The 27,978-nt window shown below is 40.1% G+C and overlaps 1 protein-coding gene across 8 annotated transcripts in view; it reads left to right on the top strand.

Moving 5' to 3' along the window:
- Nucleotides 1–27,978, top strand: part of Ktn1 (kinectin 1) — a 92,190-nt gene that overhangs the window by 15,316 nt on the left and 48,896 nt on the right. For 7 of the 8 annotated variants that reach the window (XM_041634185.1, XM_041634183.1, XM_041634184.1 and 4 more), the window contains 12 exons: nt 1,190–1,742; nt 5,182–5,319; nt 7,711–7,881; nt 10,775–10,905; nt 15,378–15,494; nt 17,450–17,590; nt 18,384–18,490; nt 19,856–19,988; nt 21,412–21,499; nt 24,807–24,973; nt 25,509–25,577; nt 26,987–27,024. In XM_041634185.1, the coding sequence (XP_041490119.1) occupies nt 1,220–1,742; nt 5,182–5,319; nt 7,711–7,881; nt 10,775–10,905; nt 15,378–15,494; nt 17,450–17,590; nt 18,384–18,490; nt 19,856–19,988; nt 21,412–21,499; nt 24,807–24,973; nt 25,509–25,577; nt 26,987–27,024 (1,823 nt within the window). In that variant the 5' untranslated portion in view covers nt 1,190–1,219. Of the gene's footprint in view, nt 1–1,189; nt 1,743–5,181; nt 5,320–7,710; nt 7,882–10,774; nt 10,906–15,377; nt 15,495–17,449; nt 17,591–18,383; nt 18,491–19,855; nt 19,989–21,411; nt 21,500–24,806; nt 24,974–25,508; nt 25,578–26,986; nt 27,025–27,978 lie in introns of those variants that run through there. The other variant, XM_041634187.1, reaches the window with a different exon arrangement.

Below are 27,978 nucleotides of genomic sequence, written 5' to 3' on the forward strand. Positions count from 1 at the left end.
TGAGAAAAGCATCTTCTTTGTGCTTGTAATGTCAATACCATATCACATCGTGGTGATTTTTTTTTTTTTAACTTCAGTTTCCATTTTCTTGCTGTATCTCAACGCATCATGAGACTGGTTGTTAGAGGAATACATTTGTTAGCAATTGTCTTAATCTCCCCCATCTTTTCCTTATATATATATATATATTTTTTATTTCTTCAAGACAGGGTTTCTCTTTGTAGCCCTGGCTGTCTTGGAACTCACTCTGTAGACCAAGCTGGCCTTGATCCATCTGTCTCTGCCTCTCGAGTGCTGAGATTAAAAATGTGTGCCACCATGGCCAGTCTCTAAAAGTTTGGTACTTTTAATGTTGGTTATTGCTAATATGTCTTTATTTTCACATGTAGTAAGTAGTATATATTATATACTGAAATGGGGGATTCTAAGTACTAAAATAAGTACCTAAAGTGAGGCTGGAGGTATAGTGTATTATAGGTGGAATATTCTGTCCTGCCTGCCAGCTCCCAAGTAATCACCCAGAGACTTAGTATTGATTATAAGTGGTTGGCCAAAAGCTTATGCTTGTTATTAACTAGCTTTCACAACTTGAATTAATACATATGTATTAACTTACGTGCTGCCACAGGCTAATGGCTTGTCACCTCATCTCCCCATTCTCTGTCTGGCTGTCGGCTCTGTCCTTCGTCTTCAGGAACAGCGTTCAGAACAGTCTGGCTCGCCCGCCTAACCTCTTCCTGCCTAGCTATAGGTCAGTCAGCTCTTTATTAAACCAGTGAGAGCAGCACATCTTTACAGTGTGCCAGAGGATTAGTCCACAACAGTAAATGGCATACATATATTTGGGATGTTCTGGGTTGAATTCCTAGCAGTATTTCTCCTGACTTGTCTTTCCCCTCCTACCCCGTTGGGCAGTGGAGAAGAACTACCCTCCCCCTCCTCCCCCTTTTAGGATCTTGTCATGTGGTTTGAGAAGGAAAGGACATCTCCATTCTTTGGTCATCACCCATTTCCCTTTCTTAGTATAGTTCAGTTGTAGAGCCCATGTTTTTATTGCTTATTGTTTTGGGCTATGTTTGTAAATTGGATTGGATTTGAAATGCTAATTGAACGGACAGGTTGTTATAAGTTTTTTTTTCTAACTGACTGACTGGGATTTTTCTTTGTCTTTTTTGCCTCCCCCATTTAGATTTCCCAGGCTCACGCTAAGAGAAACACCATGGAGTTTTATGAGTCCACATATTTTGTTTTCCTTATCCCTTCAGTGGTTATTACCATCATTTTCCTTTTCTTCTGGCTTTTCATGAAAGAAACATTATATGATGAAGTTCTTGCAAAACAGAAAAAAGAACAAAAGCTGATTTCTACAAAGACAGATAAAAAGAAGGCAGAAAAGAAAAAGAATAAGAAGAAAGAAATCCAGAATGGGACCATTCATGAATCTGATTCTGAGAACGTACCTCGGGACTTTAAATTATCTAACGCTTCGGTTGTAGAGGATGAGCAGTTTGTACCTGCTCCTTTGAATATGTTTGAAACGTCCAGCAGTGTTAGGGAAAGAAAGAAGAAGGAAAAGAAACAAAAACCTTCACTTGAGGAACAGATCATCAAAGAAAGTGATGCATCAAAGACTCCGGGCAAAAAAGTAGAGCCCGTCCTAGTTACAAATCCGCCGGCCCCGCCTCCCGAAGCAGCTGCCTTGAAGAAGAAAGCAGGGCAGAAGAAGTCTAAAAATGGAAGCGGTACATAATCTTTTTAACTCATTGCATGATTGCATTTAATGAGTCTGAAACAGATTGTTCACCTAACTGCTTGCTTTGACTAATAGGAATTGCCAATAGAAATTAGCAGTGATTAAAGAAACACTTTAAACATCCAGAACTATGTAAAGACTCGCTGGAAATGGATACACCTGACTTCGGGGACTTAAGGGCTTGTAGTTACTCACAGTACATTTCAGTGAACACTTTGTAATCAATGTGATAGGGTTGGAAAGGTGAAACATTGCTTTTCACTTCTGATTCGGCTTTCAAACAGTTCCATATCTGGAGGCACTGGGCCTGCAGAGATGAGTCATATGCCAGCTGTAGACACTAGAATAAGAGGTCATGGTGGCAGAATAAGATCAGGTGATCTGGGTCTCAGGACTTCCAAGGCAAGCCCCTTGGAACATGCAGTGCCAGGCATTACTTTTAAAGCTTGAGAAAGTGCTGGCTAGTTGTGATTGTATATAAGTACGTATTTGTTTATGTATGCACATATATGTATCTATATAATCATTGGATACAAAATACTTGAAAAAAGATTGTTTCTGTGAAAATATCTCATAAAGAGTGTCCATTTTCAGTGTGGGTATTAACTTAAAATTGTCACCATTCCCTATATAATATGCTACAACAACTATTTACATAATGTCCACTTTTTATAATGTGTTATTATAAGTAATTTAGAGAGATTTAAAGTATACAGGAGAAGTTCATGGGCTGTAGTGAAATACATGTCATTTTCTGTAGGGGGCTGAGCACTCAGGCTTTGGTATTGGTGGTGCTTTCTAGAACTGTCCCCCCATGGGTGTCAGAACGAGTGTACAGTGAACAGTTCCTGAGAAATGGCGATTGATGTGTGCAGCTGCAGAGAGTTGGCATTGTATGAAGGGACTGACATTCTTTGTGTAGCCTTATTTATGTGTTAATGGTTAGGTTGACTTAAAGGACTTGCTTGCAGCTATGACCACATATGGTACTAGAGAAATAATAGGAAGCACCACATGCCTTAGGAAGGAGAATGTGTGAGCCAGGTAGAAGTGTGGAAGAAATAATGTAGAAGAAATACAGAAGTCAGCAATAGTGATACCTACATAAATAATGGTATTTATGGGTAAAGAGTTTATGGAGGAAGGTCTTTCCCTTCATTGACAGAAAGCTGCTTCTCAGGGCCCAGGAGAGATACATGAATATAGAGTATTTTTCTTTTCTTTTCTTTTCTTTCTTTTGTTTTTTTTTTTTTTTTTTTTTTTAAAGAGACGGGGTCTCGCTATGTTGCCCAGGCTGGAGTGCAGTGGCTATTCATAGGCGCGATCCCACTACTGATCAGCACAGGAGTTTTGACCTGCTCCGTTTCTGACCTGGGCCGGTTCATCCCTCCTTAGGCAACCTGGTGGTCCCCCGCTCCTGGGAGGTCTCCATATTGATGCCGAACTTAGTTCGGACACCCGATCGGCATAGCGCACTACAGCCCAGAACTCCTGGACTCAAGCGATCCTCCTGTCTCAGCCTCCCTAGTAGCTGGGACTACAGGCATGTGCTGCCGCGCCCGGCTGTTTTGTTTTTTTGAGATAGAGTTTCTCTGTATCTTAGGCTTTCCTGGAACTTGCTTTGTAGACCAGGCTGGCCTCAAACTCATAGAGATCCGTCTGCCTCTCCCTCCCTGAATGCTGGGATTAAAGGCGTGTGCCACCACCGCCTGGCTATGAGTATAGAGTACTTTTGAGAGTGCAGTGGACAAAGTCGAGGTGGTCACAATACTTAGGTAGTGATGTTTTTTGTAAACATCCCAGAAAGTAGGGCTTATATTAATTACTACTAGAGTTTTCGGTCAGGTTAATATAGTCAGTTTTTTAATTTTGCTATCATCCATCCATCATCCTTCCATCCATCTATGAATCCATCTTTCGTGTACATTGTAGGGGAACAATGAGTTGCGCAATGTTAGATTGCATTTGATTTATATAATGTAAGTATATTTAAAGAACTATATGCATATTTTTAAGAATTTATTTTACATGTATCTTAGTGTTTACCTACATGTATATTTGTGTGCCAGTTGCGTTCCTGGTGCCTGAAGTGTGTCAGATTTTCTGGAACTGGAGTTTTACAGATGATTGTGAGCTACCATGATGCAGTTTCTGGTGATTGAACCAGGTCCTTTGCAGAATTCATAACTGATGAGCCATCTCTCTAGTCCCTGATTAGATTTAGATTTTAGAATTCTTGGACAGAATTTCTAAGAACAGATTTCAGAGGCATTTTCATATGGGCAGAAAGACTGTTCAGACAGTATTCCAGAGCTAGGTCATGGGACCAGATTGTGGTAGTGCCAAAAGGCACTGATGTAGAGAATGATCAACCTTATTTCGGAGAGAGGGAGAGAGAGAGAGAAAGAGAGAGAGAGAGAGAGAGAGAGATTAAAGAAGATAGGCTCAAAGCTGATTGAGTCTAAGTTAGAATAGGTTTAGCAGGCCTAAGTCTGTGAGCTAAGTCATCTTGACTTTTGTTGCAAGAATAGATTTTTTTTTGTTTTAAATGATTGCAGAAAAGAATCAAAAAATGATACTTAGAGAAATGTAGAAATTATCAGCTAGGCTTCAGGTCCCATAAAACTATTTTGATCACAGCCACTTGTGTGTTTGTGACCAGCTGTAACAGTGGTCGATACAAACGTTCATGGTTGTGGTACTGCAGCATGGGGTGGTCCTCAGAATAAAGAAACATTCCCAGTTTGTGAGTAGGCACATGTTTCTTAGCCCTGAAGGAAGGAGTGTTGGAGAGCGTGGAGGTGAGAGGGGGGGAAAATGCTGTTGCTGTGTCTCCACGCAGGCACAGTGCAGGCTTAGATGCCAGAGTGTGAAGGTAGTAGTTGAAGTCGTGGGCATAGTCGTTCAGTGTGATGAACACCAGCATGTGAGGTGTTCCTTTGAAGCAGTTCACAAAGGACACTCGGAAGGAAAGTAAGAAGAGAATTGGGGAGCTTAATTTTTTTTAATTGTAGTAAAATTTGGGAGTCAGATTTTAGTTAATCCTTTATTGGAATGGGAGAGATAAAAATTAAGGTGCAGTTAGTGGTCTGTAGAAAGAAAGCACAGGCTGTTATTTTGTCCTTGGGAATGGATATGGAAGATGGAAATTGGCAGTGGTAGGGAAGGTTTTCAACTTTCAAATTATAATTGACTGTACTGTGGGGTGAGAAGGGCTGGGAATGGCTCTGAAGTGAGAAGAAAGGGCCAGTGTAGTAAGGATTTGATACTGGAGAGTAAGAAAGTTGGAAGGGAAAGTTTTGGTAAGAGAGATTGAATATGAGATTAAGCTTTTTGTGGTAAAGCATGCTGGGAATTTGTAATAATTTCTTGTTTTCTGCTGTGTTCATTGTTTGCCATGATTTTTCTCCCACTTATGTTTACTGAAGATGACCAAGATAAAAATGTGGAAATACTGATGACACCTTCAAAAAAGCAAGACATGTCACTGTTCCCTCATGAGACTAAACCGGAAGGTGGGCTGGGAAAGAAGAAAGGTGTGTCAAAGAAGCAAAAGACAGAAAATGGTGAGATGTGCGGAGGAGCTCTTAGGAATGCTAACTGTAGAGAAGTGTGGGTCGCAGCTCCGGAGACTGCTCGTGTTTTGTAGCCACTGGAATTCTAGTGCAAGTCTAAAGTGATTTTCACTGTATAGCTTGCCTTGCTTTACAGATGTGCTAAGAATGCTTGTGTTTAAGTAATCATTTTTGGTTTTGAAAAATAACAGTATATACGAGCTATATAGAGTAAAAATATTCCCCAAATGTTTATACTTAAATTTTTTCCAAACATTTTATTTTTGTTACAATTATTAACCTGTTAATTGGATACACTTACAATTTTTTAAAATTATTTATTTGTTTTGAGACTACCTCATGTTCAGGTTGTCTGCTGACCTAGGTGTAGTTTAGGGGGACTTTTGAACTTTGATTCTCCTGTCTGCAGCTCCCCAGTGCTACGTTCACCTTACTCGTCTGGATTCTGTGTAATGCTGAGAATTGAACCCAGGGCTTTTGTGTGTTAGATGAGCACTGTGCTAACCGAGCTGCATCTCCAGCTCCAGGAATGGGCTTTAATGTGACATGTGTGCTGTGAGGTGTTCACACATATGTCATTTTGAGCCTTATCATCTTTCCTTCCCAATGCCCCTCCTTTCTCCTCTGGGCTCTGCTCTTCCTGCATAGTCATGCTTCTGTTTTCAAGGTAGTTAGTTTTTGCAGATGAGAGAATACGTGCAATATTAATGCTTTTTAATATCATTTGAAAATTATAATCCACATGTGTTAGACCTAGTGTTACCCTGAATTTCTTATTCTGTCCTACAGATTTGCATGGATTTATGGTAGGCATCCAGTTAGAAGTGACAAAGCAATCTTAGATTGCAGAACTTTCCAGAGAAAGCTTGATTATTAGGTTTACGGAGATCACACAGCAGTGTTTATAAATGGTATTAGGCTGTCATATTACTCAGTGCTAGAAGACAGTGTTTGGAAAGAGAAATGATGAAATTTCATGTACATTAAAATTATGATGTTTCACACATAAGTTATGAGACAATATTACCTGGATATTTTGATACAGTTAAACTTCACTAACTTAAAATAAGAGATAAGAATTATTAATACAAAGTCCTTATGGGGAAGGCTGTATAAGAGTAAACCCAGGCCTTATGCATGCTAGAAGTGCATGGCCACTGAGATCATCCTCATGCCCTGAAAGTTGGATTGTACCGGAATGTATCAAGGTTTTCATCTGGGTACAAATACTTGTTCTCTCTAAACAAGGTACTAGTCAGATTCTTTGCTGAGTTTCTCATGAAGTTTGGGACTAGGATTATCAAGCTACCCTCCATCTCACACACACCCCCTTCCAGACAGGACCTTTCTGTATAACCTTGTCTTTTCTGGAACACACTGTGTAGACCAGGTTGGCCTCAAAGTCAAGATTCTGTCTGTGCCTCCTGAGTGCTGGGATTAAAGGCATGCACACTAGCCTTTTTTCTAGTCTTGATACATATAGTAGGGTGTGCCATAGAAATTAATATGACCTTAAAATGAGAAGCTATCTGTAAACATAAATGACTGATTTTGTACCTAGCGTAGGAAAGAAACTTCATTCACTTCTGGGTTGGCAAGCATGCAGAACGTTATAGGTTTAATCCCCAGCACTACTAAAACCAGGGCACGGACGTGCATACTGCCTAGGGAATCATTAGAGCCACCCCGGGCTTGATAGTGGTCAGTGCCTTTTATAAGAGTAATTCATCACTGTAGATAAAAATGAACTGCCCAAGAGCACTAATGATGGAAAAGGTTAGCTTCTGCTCTGACAGAAGTGGTTGGCGTTGTAGTAAATTTATAATTTCATCTCTTAGAAGCTTGAGGCGTGAGGATCCCGCATTCAGGGTTATTCTGGGCTATACAGTGAGATCTCATCTTAGAAGGCAACTTCAGAAAGATTAAACAAGAGTTAGCTAAAGGGTAGATGTAAAAAGTTTTCAATATTATCAGAGAAGACGTCATCCCTCCTCCCCCTTTTATTTGCCTGCCTGCCTGCCTTCCTTCCTTCCTTCCTTCTTTTTTTCAAGACAGGGTTTCTCTGTAGCTTTGGAGCCTGTCCTGGCTGGCCTCGAACTCACAGAGATCCTCCTGCCTCTGCCTCCCGAGTACTAGGATTAAAGGCGTGCGCCACCACCGCCCGACTGATATACCCCATTTTAAGATGACTTGAATGACTTAAGAATTTTAAGGTGTTACTCTCAAAGTCATATTAAATGATGAAGTGGGAATTTGAAACAAAATTGAGCTAATAGTAAAGATTTTAGAATCACTGCATTTGCAATTAAATTTACTTGTGCTGTGTATTGTTTACTCTGTTATAACAACTTAGTAATTATGATCTTATGACTTAAATTACAGTCTTGGTAGATGAGCCCTTTATTCATGCAACTACTTCCATTCCTTCGATGGATAATGCTAACTCAAATCTTGTGATGAACAAGAGAGAAATTATTGATATGATTAAACCAGACCATGTGGAAGGGATCCATAAATCTGGACATAAAAAGCTGAAGATTGAAACTGACAAAGGTAGTATGAGAAATGTGTTCTGTTACATTATAAAATTAGGATTTTGAGGCTTGGACTGGTATGCATTTTCTTATAGGCTCAGAAAATTGGAAAAGACTAGCAAACATTGAAGTAAAAGACTTCTATCTAGTTCAGGATTTTTTAACTTTTAAGTATCTGACCATCTTTCTCTTGAGAGATTTTTTTTTTAAATTTATTTATTTATTAAGGATTTCTGCCTCTTCGCAACTGCTTCCCATTTCCCTCCCCCTCCCCCGATCAAGTCCCCTTCCTCATCTGCTCGAAGAGCAATCAGGGTTCCCACCTCTATCTAGGTCTCCTAAGGTGAGCATCCAAACTGCCTAGGCTCCCCCAAAGCCAGTACGTGCAGTAGGATCAAAAACCAACTGCGATTGTTCTTGAGTTCTCAGTATTCCTCATTGTCCGCTATGTTCAGCTTGCAATTGTAGGTATATAAAACTGGTATGCCAACGAAACATTTACTGTTAATAAGTCAAAGGAATTTGTTTCCACAATTCTTTGGTATACATACAACTTTACCATTGATTAAAGCTGAAAGGAAATTTGTGTTTTAAGGAGATGGATATGCTTGTTTATTTTTACATAAAGAATTATGTTATTCTTAAATGTTAAATATTTGGTATTGCAGGACATCTGTATCTTTCTGAATTGGTTGATATTTTGATTTTAAAATTCTCTATGCTGAGAATGTGGCTTCATATAAATATGTAGTACAAAATGGCAGAAGTATATTTATTTAGGGCCATTTCAGAAATATTGGGAATTCTGTCCTAATCCTAAGCCAAAATTCATTTAGTACTAAAAAAATGAAACCTCAAGTTGGTAACTGAAACATGATTTTAAAAAAAATCAAGCATTCTAACAACATAATCTAGAGAACATTCTAGGAAATGACAGCGGGAAAGCACCAGTTCCTCGTCTTCTGTCACTAGACCATTGTGTCTGTAAGAGCAGAGGAACTGGTGTGTGCTGTAAAGACTCTGTGTTTCTTCCAGGCCTCTGCTGTGGTCTTTGTTTGTCTGTTTTGACATTTGTGTACAAGCTGGGGTCATTTAGGAAGAGGGTTCCTCAGTTGAGAAGGTACTTCCTCCATCAGATTGGCCTGTAGGCGAGTCTGTGGGGCATTTTCCTGATGGACGTGGACAGGTCTAGTTTTCTGTGGGCAGCGACACCCCAGGAGGGGGGCCCTTGGTTATATAAGAAAGTAGACTGAGCAAGCCATGGGGAACAAGACAGTAAGAGACATTTGTGCTGACTTCCTTCCCTGAAGAGGGTGTGTGATCTGGGACTGTTATAGATAGCTGTGAGCCTGTGTGTGGGTGCTGGGAACGGACCCTGGGTCTTCTGGAAGAATAGCCATTGCTCTTAACTACTGAGCCATCTCTTCAGCCCCTAAAAGACTGTGTTAGTTGGGCACATTCCTGTACTTTTAATACTCTAGAGAGTAAGAACGACCAACTGGGGCTACATAAAGAGATATGGTCTCTATATATTTAAGATCAGTTTTAAGTTTATATCAAAATTAAGTAGGAAATGCAGAGTTTTCATTTACTCTTCATTACACATATGCACACAATTATTATTTTAAACAAGTAGTGCAGCTGATGTGTAAGAGGCTTAGACTGGTTGCTTTGGGTCTCGGGTAGAAGTTCCTTGAAGAAAGGGAATTTGTTGCTTAACATGGAGTCCTAGGGAAATTAGAACAGGCAAACCCAGGAGACATTACTGCATACAATGTTTTAATATATATTTGTATTTATTAGATCTCTTTAGATGTAGATTGCCTTCTTATAATTATCTTAGACTTATTTCTCATCAGTGGAATTTGGTTTACAAAGTCACAGCTATTAGAGTTAAATGAGGATACTGTGACTATGCCTGGTACAGATGCTGGCGTGTACTAAGTGAGGATACTGTGACTAGACCTGGTACAGATGCTGGCGTGTACTAAATGAGGATACTGTGACTATGTCTGGTACAGATGCTGGCGTGTACTAAGTGAGGATACTGTGACTATGTCTGGTACAGATGCTGGCGTGTACTAAGTGAGGATACTGTGACTGTCTGGTACAGATGCTGGCGTGTACTAAGTGAGGATACTGTGACTATGTCTGATACAGATGCTGGCGTGTACTAAATGAGGATACTGTGACTATGTCTGGTACAGATGCTGGCGTGTACAAAATGAGGATACTGTGACTAGACCTGGTACAGATGCTGGCGTGTACAAAATGAGGATACTGTGACTAGACCTGGTACAGATGCTGGCGTGTACTAAATGAGGATACTGTGACTATGTCTGGTACAGATGCTGGCGTGTACTAAATGAGGATACTGTGACTAGACCTGGTAGATGCTGGCGTGTACTAAATGAGGATACTGTGACTAGACCTGGTGCAAGTGCTGGCGCATACTAAATGCCTAAATGTTTTTTAAAAGTGAGGTAGTACTAGTAGAATTCCTCAGTAGGTAAAGGTGTTTGTCAAGCCTGGTGACCTGAGTTCAAGCCTTGGGATTCAAACATGGTGGAAGGATAGAACCTCAAGCAAGTTGTCTTCTGAATTGCTCATGTTTGCTCCCCTCCTGAATAAACAAATAAATAAATAGAATAAAAAGCGAGAACATACTGGCCATTTAGTATCCTTCAGTCTGGGAAAACTTTTAGCTGATGTAACTTTTCCTAGGTGCAGATGATAAACACTTGCTTTCCCTCTTGACTAAAGTATCTATTGTTACTTGACCTGAAAAGTCCATTTTCTTGTGGTTATTGACTTTCTGGGTCAGGAATTTTTTTATGTTTACCTTTGCTCATAGTATTGCTTGGGTTGGGTCTCTACTGCTAACTTTCTCCTCCTTTTGTGTTTTGATTAAGAAAATGCTGAAGTGAAGTTTAAAGATTTCCTTCTGTCCCTGAAGACCATGGTGTTTTCTGACGATGAGGCTCTTTGTGTTGTAGACCTGCTGAAGGAGAAGTCTGGTGCCGTAAAAGATGCTTTAAAGCAGGTAAGCATAGCTTTCTATTATGGCACAGTTTTCCAAATGAGAGCTGCTATTGTAATTATTTGATATTTCTGTTTTTAATGCCCTTATAGTCACATCTAAATATTCAGGAATGCTTTAGAAATCATTTCATATATCCTAATTTATGCATAATTTATGCACTTGTTTAAGTCAAGCATCCTTTGAGTCATCTGCTGCTTTCACAAAAGCCAATTACTTAAAATTAGGCAAGATTTTTATGACTTTGAAGTCACTTGGCTCTTAAGTTGGATCCTGCTTTGCTTTAACTAGAAGTCCTGATGAAGTCAGCATCAGGTGATTTCTAGATAGAAAACAGATAGTACTTTTGTGATCCAAGATTTCACATTGGAAAGACCCTAGGACCTTGCGTACAGTGCTAGAGCCCCTCCCTCCCCCCCCCCCTCTCTCTATCTCTCTCTCTATCTCTATCTCGTTTCTCTTCAAGAACACATGGTTTTGGGCTGAGCAGGTGTCTTAGTCTGTAAACTGCTGATGCACAAGCGTAGAGTCTGAGTGTGATTTCTAGAACCCATCCCTGGGTACATGGAAACCACGATCATTTAATAAACGGTTAGTGCCCCAGTCTCTCATCGCTAGGACTTATGTTAAGTACTGAATGTGTGGCATGTCCTTACAGGCTTAGTGCCAGGGAGCCAAAGACAGGAGGTCCCTGTGGAGGATTTGCCGTGTTCACTAGTTTGCCAGCTGGCCAGCCTGGCTGAGTCTTTGAGCCCTAGGACTAAGGGAGAGACCCTGCCTCAAACAAACAAGGTTGATGACCTTCCTGAGAAGTATCATCTGATGACCTCTACACTTTTGTGTAACGCCCCTCCCCCGCTTAGACAGTCTACACTGCTGCGACTAACAAAAAATGTAAAATAAAAAACCTCCAAAACAAAACCCTTGCAACTAACATTGCGTTTATGGTCCATGCTCACTATACTGTTGTGTATGCTGTGTCATACGGAAAAAGTGGCAGGTTCGCAGCTATTAACTTGTATCAAAGATGACCTGGCGTTCTGGGGTTCAGTGTCCTGTGGTTGACTTAGTTTTCCTTACTTTCAGTCATGTACACTCACACATCTACCCACTTAGCTGGCTTTTAAACCCACTTGGGTTTTATCTGGAAGACCATGCCAGTGGGAGTTATCCCCTGTCACCTGCATCATCTAGCTAGTATTTTCTTAGACCTTTCGTTTGTTTTTCTGTGTATCTATGAGGTTATCTGCAAGAGGAAAACCAGGTTACTTACTCATCGTTTAAAAACCCCATTTTTACTTTTTTCTGCATGTAGACTAGTACACTTTTTTAAAAGGACTTTTTTATTTCTTATTTTCCCCTGCAGTGTTTCTCCTTTGTTATTTTTGAAATTTATGTTTTTTAAACTTTATTTTCCTTGAGAATGTTTGTTTGCTTTTACATCCCAAAGTTTCCCCTTTAGCTTCTCCTCCCACCCACCTCCTCCCATGGATATCAGCCAACCATTGTATGTCAAGTTGCAGTGAGACTAGGCACCTCTTCTATCAAGGCTGGATGAGGCAATCTGGTAGGAGGAATCTGCCTAGAAGCAGGCAGCAGAGTCAGAGACAGCCCCTACTCTCACTGTTAGGAGTCTCATGAGAAGGCCAAGTTGTAACACACGTGCAGAGGACCACGGTCAGTCCCATGCAAGCTCCCTGATGGTTGGTTCAGTCTCTGTGAGCCCAGGTTAGTTGGTCCTGTGGGTTTTCTTATGGTGTCCTTAACCCCATCTTCCACAGAATTCCCTGAGTTCCACTTAATGTTTGGCTTTGGATCTCTGCATCTGTTTCCATCAGTTGCTGGGTGAAAGCCTCTTTGATAACAGTTGGGCTAGGCATCAATCTGGGAGTATAGCAGAATATCATTAGGAATCATTTCATTGACTTTTTTTTTCTTCCAGTTGTGTTTGCTTCTATCCTAGGTCTCTGGGCTGTCCAGTCTCTGGGTCCTGGCCCTCAGGGGTGGGTTCCTTCTCAGGATATGGGCCTCCAGGTGGGCCAGTCATTAGTAGGCCATTCCCATAATTTCTGCACCTTGTTTACCACATCTTTCAGGCAGGACAAATTGTAGGTCAAAGGGCTTGTGGCTGCGTTAGTGTCCCAGTCCCTCCACTAGAAGTCTTGCCTGGATTTCTGTTGCTCTAGGTTTCTAGCTCATCCCAGAGATGCCTTCTGATTCCAGTTCTCTCCCAGTGCTCTCTCCCTCCATCCTTCCCTTACCTGATCCCTCCTGTTCCCATCCCCACTCTCCCTTCCAGCCCCTTCCACTAGCATTGTCTGCTCTGTTTCCCCTTCAGAGTGAGATTTATGCATCTTTTTTCTTTGTAGTTGTGTTTAGTGACATTTTTCTTAGCACCCATTGCATGGTACTTGAACCAGCTCTTTGACTCTTCCAGCACAGCAGTCTCTCCCCTCCTTGCCAATGTCACTTTCTCATGTGTGCCTAACTTGAGTGCTAATATTCGATTGCTGTTCTGTCAGAAACTATGGAGGGTTTCTTGTCACAGCTTTGCAAACCTGTCCGTACTTCTGGGTATGTGAACAGTGCATCTAGCAAATATGACATCTTACATTTTAGTGTGCTAGCTACATACAAACATGCATACATAATAAATACATGTAGTATGCTACCTAGACTGTGTGGTTGTACTAACAGTAGTCTAGTGTAAGTGACGTGTTTAAGACAATCAACAAATATAAGTTACTTTGAATCTAAACTCAGATTGTTCCATTGCAGTGAACTTCTTGGTATTCTTTTAGTTTTTTGTTTTTCCTGACAAGGTTTCTTAGTATAACCCCGGCTGTCCTGGAACTCATTTTGTAGACCAGGCTGGCCCAAACTTGGAGATGCACCTGCCTCAGCCTCTTGAGTGTTGATCAAAAGTGTGCACCACCACTGTTCAGCTTTCTTGGTATTCTTGGTTAAAGAATTTGTTCTTTGATTCATTTTTATTGTAGATGGGTAAATGTTTCTGAAGAGGTTTTAGTTATTTGTGGGATGTGGGAAGTTTGTAGCACATGAGTGATTTCAGGTGACATTACTACCTAGCTGTTTAAAATTACTGTCCTTAAAGTTACAATCAACTGCTTTTAAGTGTCTGTCTTATTAAGGATGTTGCTGCTGACATGTGAAGATAGTTATTTTATATGAAGCACTTTTGAAGTCTTAAAACTGAATGACAAGTCAGAGTACCTTTGATTTTTTTTTTTTTTTTAGTTTAGGTAGGCCTAGCTAGAAGTTAAGTAGTTATTAAGGAGAACATTTGATGGTAAAACTCAGAGTGGAAATAAAAGTAACATTGTTTGGTGGTCTGGTTGTAAACAGGCAGAAAAGGACACACTGGCATTCAGGTTCAGTGTCCATTGCTGATAGAAATAAATAAAAAGTAAAATTAACATTTTTTCATTTACATATTCAATTATCTTTTAAAAAAGAACTACGATATAAATTTCTTCCTCATATCAAATGGGACATTCTGGTTTTGCTTTTTTTTCTTCTATTGGGAATAGTGCCTGTTGATGTCAGAGAACTGGGCACTGGTGGCATCTGGGTGTGTTGTGATGAGAGTTGTTGAGCACTGTGTTTGATCTGCCCTGCTCTGTCTATTGTAGTTGGCATTTTAGTCTTTTGGCATTTTGGGGGCCCACCACCCAGCTCCCCAATAAATCATACACAGAGGCTTATTCTTAGTTTTGAATGCCTGGCCTTAGCTTGGCTTGTTTCTTGCCAGCTTCTCTTAAATTATCTCCTCTATGTTTGGCCTTGGGGCTTTTCTCTTTTTTCCATCTCTCTATACCTTTTCTTTACTAGTTCTTACCCCATATCTGTCTGTGTATTTGGGTGACTGGCCCCTGAAGTCCTCCTCATTGCTCCTTTTCTCTTTCAGATTTCTCCGATTCATCCTCTCTGCCCACTAGCCCTGCCTATCCTTGCTCCTTCCTTGCTATTGACCATTCCGCTCTATTAGACCATCAGGTGTTTTAGACAGGCAAAGAATCACAGCTTCACAGAGTTAAACAAATGCAGCATAACAAAAGTCACACACCCTAAAATAATATTCCTACAGCCTGTCTTTTCTTTACTAGGCTTTGGGAGGGCACATGATTGCTTTATGGTGAGAGGTCAAATTTGATTTCATAGTCTCTTAATCTTCTGGAAAAATAAGGAGGGAAATTGCTGGTTTTGACTTTTGGGCTTGTAAGTGTATACTTCTTTGTTAAAATATGTTTCTACTCTAATTGTCCTCTACTAATTTTAGGGTATGCACTGTGTTAGAATATGCACTATTGGAGTGACTGACTGGTATTTAGGAGTCATTCTATTTTAGATGTTGTCCTTCCCATTGACCCAAGGGCTCTGATGCCAGATAGCTCACTCTCAGTTTTCAGTGGGTCATGTTAACTTACTCATTCTATATTGATTTCCAATTACAGTCGAATAAAGGAGAATTGAGTTCTCTTGTGCATCAGCTTCAGGAAAAGGAAAGGCTGCTCTCTGCCGTGAAAGAGGACGCTGCTGCCACAAAGGAGCGCTGTAAGCAGTTAACGCAGGTGAAGACATTCTTAGTTAAGGGCTGAGCTTCCTGAGTCAGAGCAGTGAGATCTTAAAGAGCACCCACAACCCTTGATGTAACCCCCCCCCCCCCCCACACACACACAAGGTTTCTCTGTTGCTTTGGGGCCTGTCCTGGAACTAGGTCTTGTAGACCAGGCTGGCCTTGAATTCCCAGAGATCTGCCTGCCTCTGCCTCCCAAGTGCTGGGATTAAAGGCGTGCGCCCCGACCTGGCATGTGCCATCTCTTTACCACCCACTTGACAGTGTAAAGCCTTTGTGTGCTTCTGACTAATGAGAAGTCAGTGGGAGCACAGAGTCTGTAAGCCTGCTTCCTTATACTGAGCTTTAATATAGTTTGATGGTGAATATCATTTAATACTGTTGATTTAAGTTTAAAAAAATAGATAAGTTACTTTTTGACATTTTGGTTATGAGCCCAGTCTTTAATGGCTAATTATTTCCCCATCCCACTGAGCTGTTTTTAGTGACTAATCATCCTGTATACTGGGGATGTGTACATGTAAACAGACTGCTTTTTCCTTTCCCAGACACCCGAGCTGAATAATCACCCAGAAACTATATTAATTTCAACACTGTTTGGCCAATGGCTCAAGCATTTTCCTAACTAGCTCTTACATCTTAAATTAACCCATTTCTATTAGTTTATGTATTGCCATGTGGCCATGACATTGCCTCATTTTCTACATGTCTTATTTCTTTGGGGACAGGCTTGTGGCGTCTCTCTTTTTTGGCAGCTATGTGGAGTCTGCCTGACTCTGCCTTCTTTCTCCCTGCATTCAGTTTAGTTTTCCCATCTACCTATATTTTTCCGTTACATGTTAAAGCAGCATCTTTATTAACCAGTGCTAATAAAACATATTCATAGCATACAGAGGGGCATCCCACACCAGTTAAATAGCTGGTGAAAAAATTAATCTGACTTAATTACCTTTAAATAAAACTTACTAATGCTTTTGAGCACCATATTTTATGTGGAGTTAAATAAAGTGCAGTACTTTTTTTTCTGTTTTATTTTTGGACAGTCTTAGCTAAAACTGGCTGTATAGCTGAGAATAACCTTGAACTCTTGATCTCCTGACTCCACTTCCATATGCTGGGATTATAGATGTGTGCACCACCTACCTGGCTTTAGTATGGTGCTTTTGTGTAAATACATTTAGTGTAATTTTTTTTTGGAGACAGGTTTCTCTGTGTAACGGCTCTGGCTGTCCTGGAACTTAGACCAGCCTTGCCTCAAATTCAGAGTCTCACCTGCCTCCCAAGTGCTGGGATTAAAAGTGTGTGGCACCACCTCCTGGCTTAGTGTAGTTCTTTAAAAAGAAATTTTTATGTGTATTGTATGTTGATATAACAGCTTTTAAATATAAGTCTTAAAAATGAAGTGAAGTATATAAATAGCTTCATAAATTTTATGAAAACTTAATTTCTGCCCCAGTTTCTTAAAGCTGGACTCTAGTCATACCTTCAGGTAACTAAACTTGCTTTTGCTTCCTTACTTAGCTGTTTTCACGTCTCTTCTGCTGTAGACATACACTGTCCAAAGAGAGGCCTCCCTTGCTTTCCCCTTCTAGTATCCTTCCCGGTCTTTCACTGAACTTCAAAGGAGAGGAACAAACAATCACTATTTTGCCTCAAATTATATTTTTTAGGGTTTATTTTAGGTTTACAATCTTTAATTAGTAAATCAGAAAGTGCATTTGAAATAGAAGCACACTAATGAGTGTCTGTACTATGAAGGAGTTGGGAAGAGTGGGGAGATACAGAAGACTCCTGGTTTCTTGGTTTTTAATCCCAACTCTGCTTTGTGCCCAAGCTCTGATTGTGCATTCACGAGTTTGATACTCTTAAAACATTGCATCTTTGATAGTGTTATAATACCTTTTTCATAACAAGTTCTTCATAAATTTCTTTTCTGATTTTCTATTCTAGGAATTGATGACAGAGAAAGAAAGAAGCAGTGTAGTTATAGCAAGGATGAAAGATCGGATTGGAACACTAGAAAAGGAACATAATATATTTCAAAACAAAATGCACGTCAGTTACCAGGATGCTCAGCAGATGCAGATGAAGGTATGTTGAAGTCTTCGAAAGTAAGAGGAAATATTTCTGTCCATTTAATTTATAAACTTTTAAGTGCCTTGTACGGGGTGGGCATTGACATAGAGTGGCGAGTTAAACTCACTCTTCATGCTAAAGTAAGTAAGTGTTTTGTATGGAGGTAAGTAGGAAGGCTGGAACCTGATAGGGAAATACTCCATTGCAGTAGAGGTGAGCACCGGGTGCTTTGCCGCAGTGGAGGAGGGAAGGTGGGACAGTGTTGATAGTAGAGAGAAGAGTTTTTAGACACAGTATTCAGACTGTGTTGAGTCTTCTGAATTAACTTTGTCAAGAGAGACTCTTTGAACATGGCGGACAATGAGGGCTGATGAGACACCAAGGACAATGGCACGGGGTTTTGATCCTACTTCATGTTCTGGCTTTGTGGGAGCCTAGCCAGTTTGGATGTTCACCTTCCTAGATATGGACGGAGGGGGGAGGACCTAGGACTTACCACAGGGCAGGGAACCCGGACTGCTCTTTGGACTGGAGAGGGAGGGGGAGAGGAGGGGAAGAAGGGTGGGAGGAGGGGGAGGTAAATGGGAGGCTGGGAGGAGGTGGAAACTTGTTTGTTTTTTTTTTCTCCTTTTCTCAATAAAAACAAAACAAAACAAAAAACAAAAAAACTTTGGATGACTTGTGTACAATGCAGAGTCTATACTTGTATTAAAGATTATGTATTTTCAGAAAAAAAAACATTTTTATGTATTGACATATATTGTATTGATATATGTATATTGTATATAAATCTTATATTTTAAAATAGTTTCAGCAAGTTCGGGAGCAAATGGAAGCAGAGATAGCTCATCTGAAGCAGGAAAACGGTATACTGAGGGACGCTGTCAGCAACACTGCCAGCCAGCTGGAAAGCAAGTATGTCTCCAGTTCTCCTTCTCCACTAAATGGCAAGCTCTTTTCTTCTGTCGTCAAAAGGATCTTGATAGTAACTGGTTAGACTTGTTCCATTTGCTTCTAAACTTGTTCTAAGAACAACTGTTTCTCTGCGTGAAGGGCTCTGGCTCTTGGTAAGCCTCTGTGCAGCTGCAGCCCCCAGCATCGCTGTTGCTGTGGAGCAGCTCACACATGTTGGAGCCGTCTGTTTCCGGTCCAGCACTCCTGACTTCCATCACTAATTTAAAAGCATAGTCCTGGTCTTCCTGCCTCTATACAGATTGTGATCCAGGGGCCTAGAGTGGAGAAACCATTTCTTAGAGAGTCTAGTAGTTTTACACAAAGTAAGCACTTTTTTTTTCGAGATAGGGTTTCTCTGTGTAGCTTTGGAGACTGTACTGGAACTCGCTCTGTAGACTAGACTGGCTTCAAACTCACAGAGATCACCCTGTCTCTGCCTCCTGAGTGCTGGGATTAAAGGTGTGCGCCACCACCACCTGACCCAAAGTAAGCAGTCTTAACTGGTGAGTTTTTTCAATAATGAAGTAAAAGCTTATTCATTAGAATTCAAAATGCTCTCTTCTTCCTGACAATAGGACAAGTCCTGTTACAGTGATATTGGTATTAGGAAGGTGATTTTTTTTAAAAAGATTTAATTTAGTTTATGAGTATTTGCCTCTGTGTACCACATGTATGCTTGCTGCCTATGGGGGGTCAGAAAAGGGTGTTGAATTCCCTAAAACTAGAATTAAGGATGGTTTTGAACCAATGTGGGTGATGGGAACTAAACCTGGGCCTTCTTCAAAAGCAACAAGTGCTCTCTTAACCTCTGGTCTTTCTCTCCAACCTCCATTTTAGGAGCTTTTAGATTAGTTTAATGGCACCATTGTCTGTTCATGCTCCTGAGTTTTTGGTTTTCTGTTTTAAGAATATTTTATAATGATTTTCAAATTTAAAGTTATTTTGTTATTGTTCAGTATATGCCACAGCATGAGTTTCCTGTCCTGTGTTCCATGGTCTTTGTGTATGGCATTCACAAAATAGCTCTTGCCACCATGGAATCTGGGGATGGCACTCAGGTGGTTGGGCTGTGTAGCGTGTAGCTCTTACTCTCTTGGCTATCCTTTCTGCTCTGTAGCCTTCCTTTTAGAGTTTGCCATTTTGATTTGAATTATTTAGGAGTACACTAGTACACTTAGGGGAACAGTATTCCCAGTTAGTCACTTTCCTTTACATTTGCCTGTAAGTGGGGTGCTAGCTCAGCACAACTAGCATAGAATATGTTGTTCTTGTGAGTTCATTGTGTGTGTAACAATGCAAAGCCCCTAATCTAGCCACTGTTTTCAGGCAGTCTGCTGAGCTAAATAAACTGCGCCAGGACTGTGGGAGGCTGGTGAGTGAGCTGAATGAGAAGACAGGGAAGCTGCAGCAGGAGGGAGTTCAGAAGAAGAACGCCGAGCAAGCTGCTACCCAGCTGAAGGTGACACCATCCTGCCTCTTTATTCCATTTCGTCAGTGCTGTCGATGTCCAGCTTCATAACTTGAATGTGTATGTGGAGTTCAGAAACTTAGGATGGAGTTTAATGAGACCCATGCTGTACGGCTCTACTTCTTCAAAGTTTTATTTTGATAAAAGAATGTAGGCCTGGATTTGAAGCTAAAGACTGAAGATAATTAAAAATGAAATCAAGTGTTATACGCATAAGGGTAGAATTTTGTTTTATATAAGGTGGTTAGAGTCTACACATGTAAGGCAAAAATTATTTTAGAAAAGAACCTTTAGCATTGCTTTGATCATCTGTAACTTGAATTCCTCATCAATTTCGATAGAACCCCTCCCAGCATTGGAATTCCCCCAGTGTTGTAATAGTTTGTTTTTCCCTTCCTTTGAACACGGCACTAAAGTACTCCAGGGGTTTGCACTTGAGCCCATGGTGTACAAAAATCTTACTGTTTTCCCGATCCCAGAATGATGGTTTGTGTGCAGAGGTGCTTACACTCTCAGGAGTTGTGGAGGCTTGCCCAGGCTGACTGAAGGACGAGCAGACTTATTCTCTCATATTACATGAACTCTGTTATGTGTTTTGAGGAATGACAGCTACCCATTCCTCCTTTTACTGAGAAAACAGATTTTTTTTTAATTTATTTACTATGTATACAATATTCTGTGTGTATGCCTGTAGGCCAGAAGAGGGCACCAGACTTCATTACAGATGGTTGTGAGCCACCATGTGGTTGCCGGGAATTGAACTCAGGACCTTTGGAAAAGCAGGCAATGCCGTTAACCGCTGAGCCATCTCTCCAGCCCGCGAAAAAAGATTTTTAAAAATATGTATAGTTCAATTTATAGAGGTTATATGCAATCTCACTGTTAGATCCTTCATCCATATTGATATATAGTACACCCAGAGGCTGGTTCCAGATGGTTATATAATTACCTTTAGAAGTTATATAATTTGATTTCTTTCTTTTTTGTGTGTGTGTTTTGATGAACCCTTTGTGAAAATGATCTTTCCTTTAATACTGGGTTTCCTGGGGGATTTACTGCTGACGTGGATGAGGGAATGTGTTCTCTATAGATATGAATAAATAAGACATGGCATTACAATTAATAATCTTAGTTTTTGTCATATGTATATTTCTAAATAGGAATTTTAATATTGAGATTTAGCAATAAAGGTTCTAGCTTGTCTCCTAAAAGCTTATGGTAGGTCGTGCAGGTGGATGAGATAAGGACATAGTAGCAGCCTCTGTCTTGATCTGCCAGACATTGAGTGTCTGAGATGTTGGAGGAGATGGTGGATGTGCATAACAAATGCCCCCACTTTTTTTACAATTGAAATCTTGTCTGTTTGTGTTGACTTTCTTTTCCCCCTTTTTTCTTTCTCTCTTTAAATATCAAGGCTCAACTACAAGAAGCTGAGAGAAGGTGGGAAGAAGTTCAGAGCTACATCAGAAAGAGAACGGCAGAACACGAGGCTGCACAGCAAGGTGCATACTGGGAACTCCTGTCTCGTCTACCCGCGGAGAAGGGTTATTGTCATTTAGTAGAGCCAAATAATATTAGGTTTTGTCCTTTTGGATTGTCTTATCTTTTCAATATTTGTTAGGTATTTTAAAATGAGCAACCTTGTAGCCTTGTCTGCAGGAGAATGAGCACCTGATAGGGCAGAAAAGCATGGTCATGACATCCGTTTTTTCTGTGGTTTGCCTTTGGTCTTGTCAGGATTCTTAGACTTGGGAAGAAGCAAGTTGCTTTCTTGAATCTGTCTACCTTAGTAGTTGTTAACTTTGTCTTCTCATCCATAATTTGATGCATTCATGTCTGCTGTTTTTAGTCCTGCCATTGCCTTTTGTCTTAGTTAGGGTTTTGTTGCTGTTACCAAAGTCAGCTTGGGGAGGAAAGGGTTTATATCAGCTTAGAGCTGTAGTCTATCATGTGGGGCAGTCAGGGTAAGAATTTAAGGCAAGAACTGATGCAGAGGCCATGGATGAACACTGCTTACTGGCTTGCTTCTCATGATGTCTTTTTCTTCTTTGTTTTGGTTTTTCGAGACAGGGTTTCTCTGGGTAGGGCTGGCTATCCTGGAACTTGCTCTGTAGACCAGGCTGGCCTGCCTCTGCCTCCTGTGCCGGGATTAAAGATATGTGCCGCCACCACCACCTCGTCTCATTCTACCTTCTTATAGCACCCAGAACCACCAGCTCCATGGGGGCACCACCCTGGGCCCTTCCATATGAGTCATCAAACAAGAAAATACCCTATGGGTTTGTCCACAAGCCAGTCCTTTGGGAACAGTTGCTTATGATTTCTTTTTCCTAGGTGACTCCATCTTTGTTAGATGGACATGAAAACTAGCTAGCATATCTTTCGTGCTTGAATATGGCTCCACTTAGGGTAGATAAGAGTTCTGACTTGTCAGCTCTGTTTTCCTCTGAGTGCACACAATGTACTTTAAGACTTCTACTTTTATAGAAAGTTGGTATTTCTGTGAAGATACTTACTTAGAAATTTAACATTTTATCATTAAAACACAGGAATCTTGCTAAGAAAGCTGCCAGTATAAACCAAATAGCTATAGAGTAAAATGGCACTCTATTTAAAGATTTTCATAGGTTTATCTTCTTTATTGTATGTATGTATTTTGCATGCATGCATGCATACATACATATATATGTGTGTGTATGTGTATATGTGTGTGTGTATGTGTTGATGTGTATCATGTACATGCATGCATAGTGTCCAAAAAGGTCAGAAGAAGGCATGGAATCCCCTGGAGCTGGAGTTATAAATGGTTGTGAGCTGCTGTGTGCTGGAAACCAAAACTGGTCCTCTGTAAGAGCCACAAGTGCTCCTAACTCCTGAGCCACCCTCAGCCCCATAACTGTGCTCTTTTACTTTTTGTGATTTACCTCTTATTTTTATTTAACTGTTGTGCTCTAACTGATCTTGCTGTTAGAATCTCAGTATTTTACTCCATATTTTTAAACAAATGTAATCCTGATCCTTAGTATTCTTTTTTTTTTTTTTTTTGGTGTTTCTTTTTTAAAATAAACCTTATTATAGAAAAAAACCTTGTAAATCAAACAGATGCAATTTTATATTTCAATGAACTCAGAGTAGTTATTCCAGAGCTGAGGAGCTCTGTTTACACCTTCACTACCAAATACCTTTATATGCATTTATTCTCCACCAAAAAACCCCTTGTGCATGTGTGTGTATGTGCCATGATGGACATCTGGGTTGGTTTTGATTCTTTGCTATAGTGAGTAAAGCAACAATAAAGAAGTGCTTCCTCTCGACAGAAACTGACTTCTTGTTACAGAGAGTAAAGTCTTAATCTCACTCCTCTCCTTGTATCTTATTGTCCTGAACTGATGGATTTTCATGACATCAGGATTCATGTTTTTGTCAGCATAACAATAATGGGATGGTGATGTAGGATATTTGTTAAAACTGATTTGTTCCTTTGCTCTGTTTATTTCCTGAAGCTTATTATTACTTTGCTTTGCTCTTGCTTGATGCTATTTTATTTTAAAATTTTTGTCTAATGTTAAATATCTTTTAATCCACTGCCCCTCAACATCTTAGGTGCTAGAGGCAGGGAGTTGGGTTACATTTTCTTCATGGTCCTTTCTGGAGGTCGGTCTTCTGTAGTGCCTGTTACTTCCAGGTTCCTCCACAGGTGCCTTCCTAAGACTTTGTCCTCTCTCCATTCTGTTTGGAGTCTGTGTCGCTGCCATGGTCTCCTTCTTTCATTGAATAAAGCTTGGTTTTCACTAGCCACATATGAGTATGCCTGGAAGTGCATCTTTACCGTATTGGATTGGTTTGATTGTAGGCTCAGTTCTGTTCATTCTAGACCTTTTTGTGATGAGTTGTAAGTCAGCAATAATTTCATCTACAGAATTTTGACATCATGAACTTAATGCTTTAACTGGTGGTAGTAAATATCTTGAGTAATAATCCCAGATATGTCTATTATATTTTAATTTTCAGGAGTTCTTTTTGAGTTATTGTTTTATAGATATGAGAACTTACCTTTCTTAATGGAGACACATGCTCATGCTACATGTTTCTGTCTGTGGTAATGCTCCCTCCGACCTGTGGGCTTGTTTGTTCATGAGAAAGGCTGATGGTTCTCATGCTGCCTGCTATCTTCTCTCATTGATCTTTTTGATTTAGGGTGTTTCCCTTCTTCTTCTCTGCCAAGTTAGTGGTTGTCTTTAAATTTACTTTGTCCTCATTTATTGTGATTTTGCATTAGGATGGCTTATATGTAATTTTTTTTTGATATTTTTTTGGGGGGTGTTATCTGTGGGGAGGATGAAAAGCAAACAGAAAAGTTACCTTTCATTTCAAATTATTTAAATGGCATTTTAAATGTCAGCTTTTACATAGTAGATTTCCTTGGTGTCTTTCTGTGTGGCAAAGTTCAAGGAATTTACATGAATTGCTAGCATAATTATTCATATATCTCTGGGGGAAATAAAAAGTACTTTTAAGAACTGGTAGAATCATTTAAGATTTTTATATTCCATTTAGTTAATGTTTATTGAGCTTTGTGCTATGTCTTTGGGCACAGCTTTGGCTATAGAGGCAAGGCAATCTCTGACCCTTAAGAGCAACAGGAATTAGACAGGGTGGCTAGTGTTATACAGGGAAGGACAGTCTGCTGAGACTACAGAGGGGAAGGGGAAGGTCCATGCAAGTGCTCCAGAGAAGGTGACACATACCAGGGATGGAAGGGGTCAAAGAAAGGCATTTTGTAAGATTTAGTATTTTTGTTTGCTGCAGATTTACAAAGTAAATTTGTGGCCAAAGAAAATGAAGTCCAGAGTCTGCATAGTAAGCTCACAGACACCTTGGTATCAAAACAACAGTTGGAGCAAAGACTAATGCAATTAATGGAGTCAGAGCAAAAGAGGGTGAGCAAAGAAGAGTCTTTGCAAATTCAAGTTCAGGTATTTGTTTTTCTTTATTTAAAAATAAGGGGGTGTATTTATTTGTTTACATGTGTAACAGTAATAAAGAAAGATTATGAATTTGAGAGAGAGGGAGAGAAGCCTTTGGAGAGGTTGGGGGAATGGTGTAATTATATTTTAATTTAAAAATTGCAAAAAAGAAAATGTAAAACTTATATGAATACATTATATTCAAATAAACTTTTGTTTCAATGTCTAAATCATTAAGAAAATGGAATTAGGATAAATGTGATATATCTTAATTCTAAATAGTGGTAAATAATTAACATTTAATCTTTGAGCATTTGTTTAAAGATGAGCTCATCCACTTCCTTAGGACTTCTTGTGATAGTATCAGGGACAGTAAAACAGCCTAGATGTCTCCCTTGTAAATTAACAAAATGAAATGCTTAACTGCTTTAAATAAAGACAGTTTAAAGATATACCAAGAACATGTAAATCATCATGTTCATGTGCATGTGGATATTTATTAATAACACATTTGTCCCCTCTTTTTTTTCCTGTTGATGAAAAGGATATTTTGGAACAAAATGAGTCTTTGAAAGCTCAGATTCAGCAGTTTCATTCCCAGATAGCTGCCCAGGTAATGGTGCACTTTTACTTGCTTACCGTTAATCCTAACTCTCCAGCTGTTTGAACAATTATCTGAACACCTGTGTAGTGCAGCCTTCAGTAGTTGGGAGAACAGTCATTGAATCAGTATGTAGTGGCCCGTGTTTCAGACACTTAGTGCTTGGGAAGCACTAAGAACCCCAAATCTGTATAATTAGAAGGATTATGTGAAAGCACTCTCCCCTGGAAAAATGCTTCCAACTCTGTCACAGAGCAAAAGGGAGCCAAGTGGAGCCCAGAGTAGGGACTGCCACAGCACAGTAACTGAGCCTTAAGAATCTCCAGATGACAGAGGGCAGCTGTGTTAGCTACAGCTCCCAAAATGTATATAAAATGTGTGCTTCAGTTTAGTTAATGGTAAACATTGCACAGGTTTTTGTTTTTGCTTTTTTACGGTATGGTAAGACCTGTGATTTGACATCATTGCCCCATGCTTTGATTGATTGATATATCAATCAATGCTTTGGAATATAAGTGATAGAACATTTAGAAAAAGTAAAAGTTTCCACAAACACACATACCATAAATTTCTGTTCAACTTTTAAATTATCAAAATTATTTGTAGCAACAAATACTTGAAATTTGAGTCGTGGGCTGGAGAGGTGGCTCAGCTGTAGAATGTGCCTGCTGCTGTTCGAGAGGATCCGAGTTCAGTTCCCAGCACCTGTATTTGGCAATTCACAACTGCCTGTAACACCAACTCCAGGGGACTTAATGGCCCCCTCCATCTCTGAGCACATGTGTCCGTGCCCCCCCAACTTACAATATTCAAAATAAAAACAAATCTTTAAAAAAGAAATTTGACTCTTATGTTAAAAGTGAATAAAAGTGTCTTTTAGAGTTCAAACTCCAAAGTTTTTTGCACATAAACGTATTTTTCTGAATTGCTTTCTTTTAGAGGTGATAGTTTAAAATTCACTGAGGTTGGATTGAGATCTTTATCATCAGCTGGCCGACTTGGTCAGAAATGTTAGGGAGTGCTGAGAGCCGTTAGCAGGGGCAGGGGAGCACGTGCTTCCTCGCATTGTCTTAATCATTTCAGGAGACGTTGCTGAGGAAGAGATGCACAGGGGTAGTGATGGCCTTTGTGAATGGACCTGCGCCTTACGTACTTGTTGCGTGTCACTTTCATAGTTCCCAGCCTGCCCACTTGCTTAAATCTTATAGTCCATGATGTGGTGTGTAATTTCCTAATAGTGGCTGTTGGGGATCAGATGTGCTTTCAGAACGATGGCTACTCACCGTAGGCCAGATATGTCTTTAACAACTTTATATGTTAATTTCTCTTGTTTTTTTTAAAAGCTCTGTTGTGATTATTATTATACAGCTTTTAAGCTTTTTCTCAATTGCTCTTATGTTGATAATGTTTTTCTTTCTCAGACCTCCGCTTCAGTTCTAGCAGAAGAATTACATAAAGTGTAAGCGTGCATTCCACACTTCTATAACTGTGTCATAGTGACTAACATACTTGTTTGATACAATTCAGAATTAACTTCATGCTCTGATCTGTTTGAAAAATTACTCTAAACTCTATTTGCTCTTTTCTGTTAGCCTGTGTTTGTTTAGTCTCCAAACATTGCATGTTTTTGTTGTTATTGTAGAAAGAGCCTGGCAAATGTTCCTTCATTTGGTTATTGATGATTATGTGGAAGAGGCAATTGCGTTTTCAGAGTAGTAGAACGAAGTTAGTGCTTGTTGTGGCTCTTCTGCACTAGCCCTGTGACAGTAGCCTGTACACCAGGATATGCGTTGTTGTCTGGTGCATAACTACAGATACGGCTCAGTTGTTTGCAGAGATCTCTAATCTGGGTTTGATGCCAGACTTCTTAATGTATAAAACAGTGGATCTTTCTGTGTATCCATCTGTGTATTTGTGATTGAGTTTGTGCTGATCCTCCTGCCTTAGCCTCTTGAGTACAGGTGTGAGCCATCATCCTGCTATGAAAAAGGTCTATTTTGGACTGCAGGAATACCTTCACAAAAAAGGCTCTCACTGTCAAGTCTGATGACCCAGATTTTATCCTCTGGTCTCACATGCTGGAAGGAGGAAGCAGACTTTCGCAAATTGTCTTCTGCCACACACGTGTGCGCACACACATTGTCTTCTGTCACACACGCATGTGCATGCACCCACACACTGTCTTCTGTCACACACGCACTCAGACACACACTGTCTTCTGTCATGTACACACGTGCACACAGTCCTCTGGCGCACGCACGTGTACATACACAAACACTGTCTTATGTCACGCACGCATGTACACACACAGTCTTACGCATGCACACACATTGTCTTCTGTCACACATGCACACACATGCACGCACGCTTGATATTTTAGGGTGCTATGCTTTGTGACAGTTACTCGTAGACT

The sequence above is a fragment of the Microtus oregoni genome, unplaced genomic scaffold (genome assembly GCF_018167655.1).
Source record: "Microtus oregoni isolate MIOR12 unplaced genomic scaffold, Mior012 000045F_ref0000178, whole genome shotgun sequence".
Lineage (NCBI taxonomy): Eukaryota > Metazoa > Chordata > Mammalia > Rodentia > Cricetidae > Microtus > Microtus oregoni.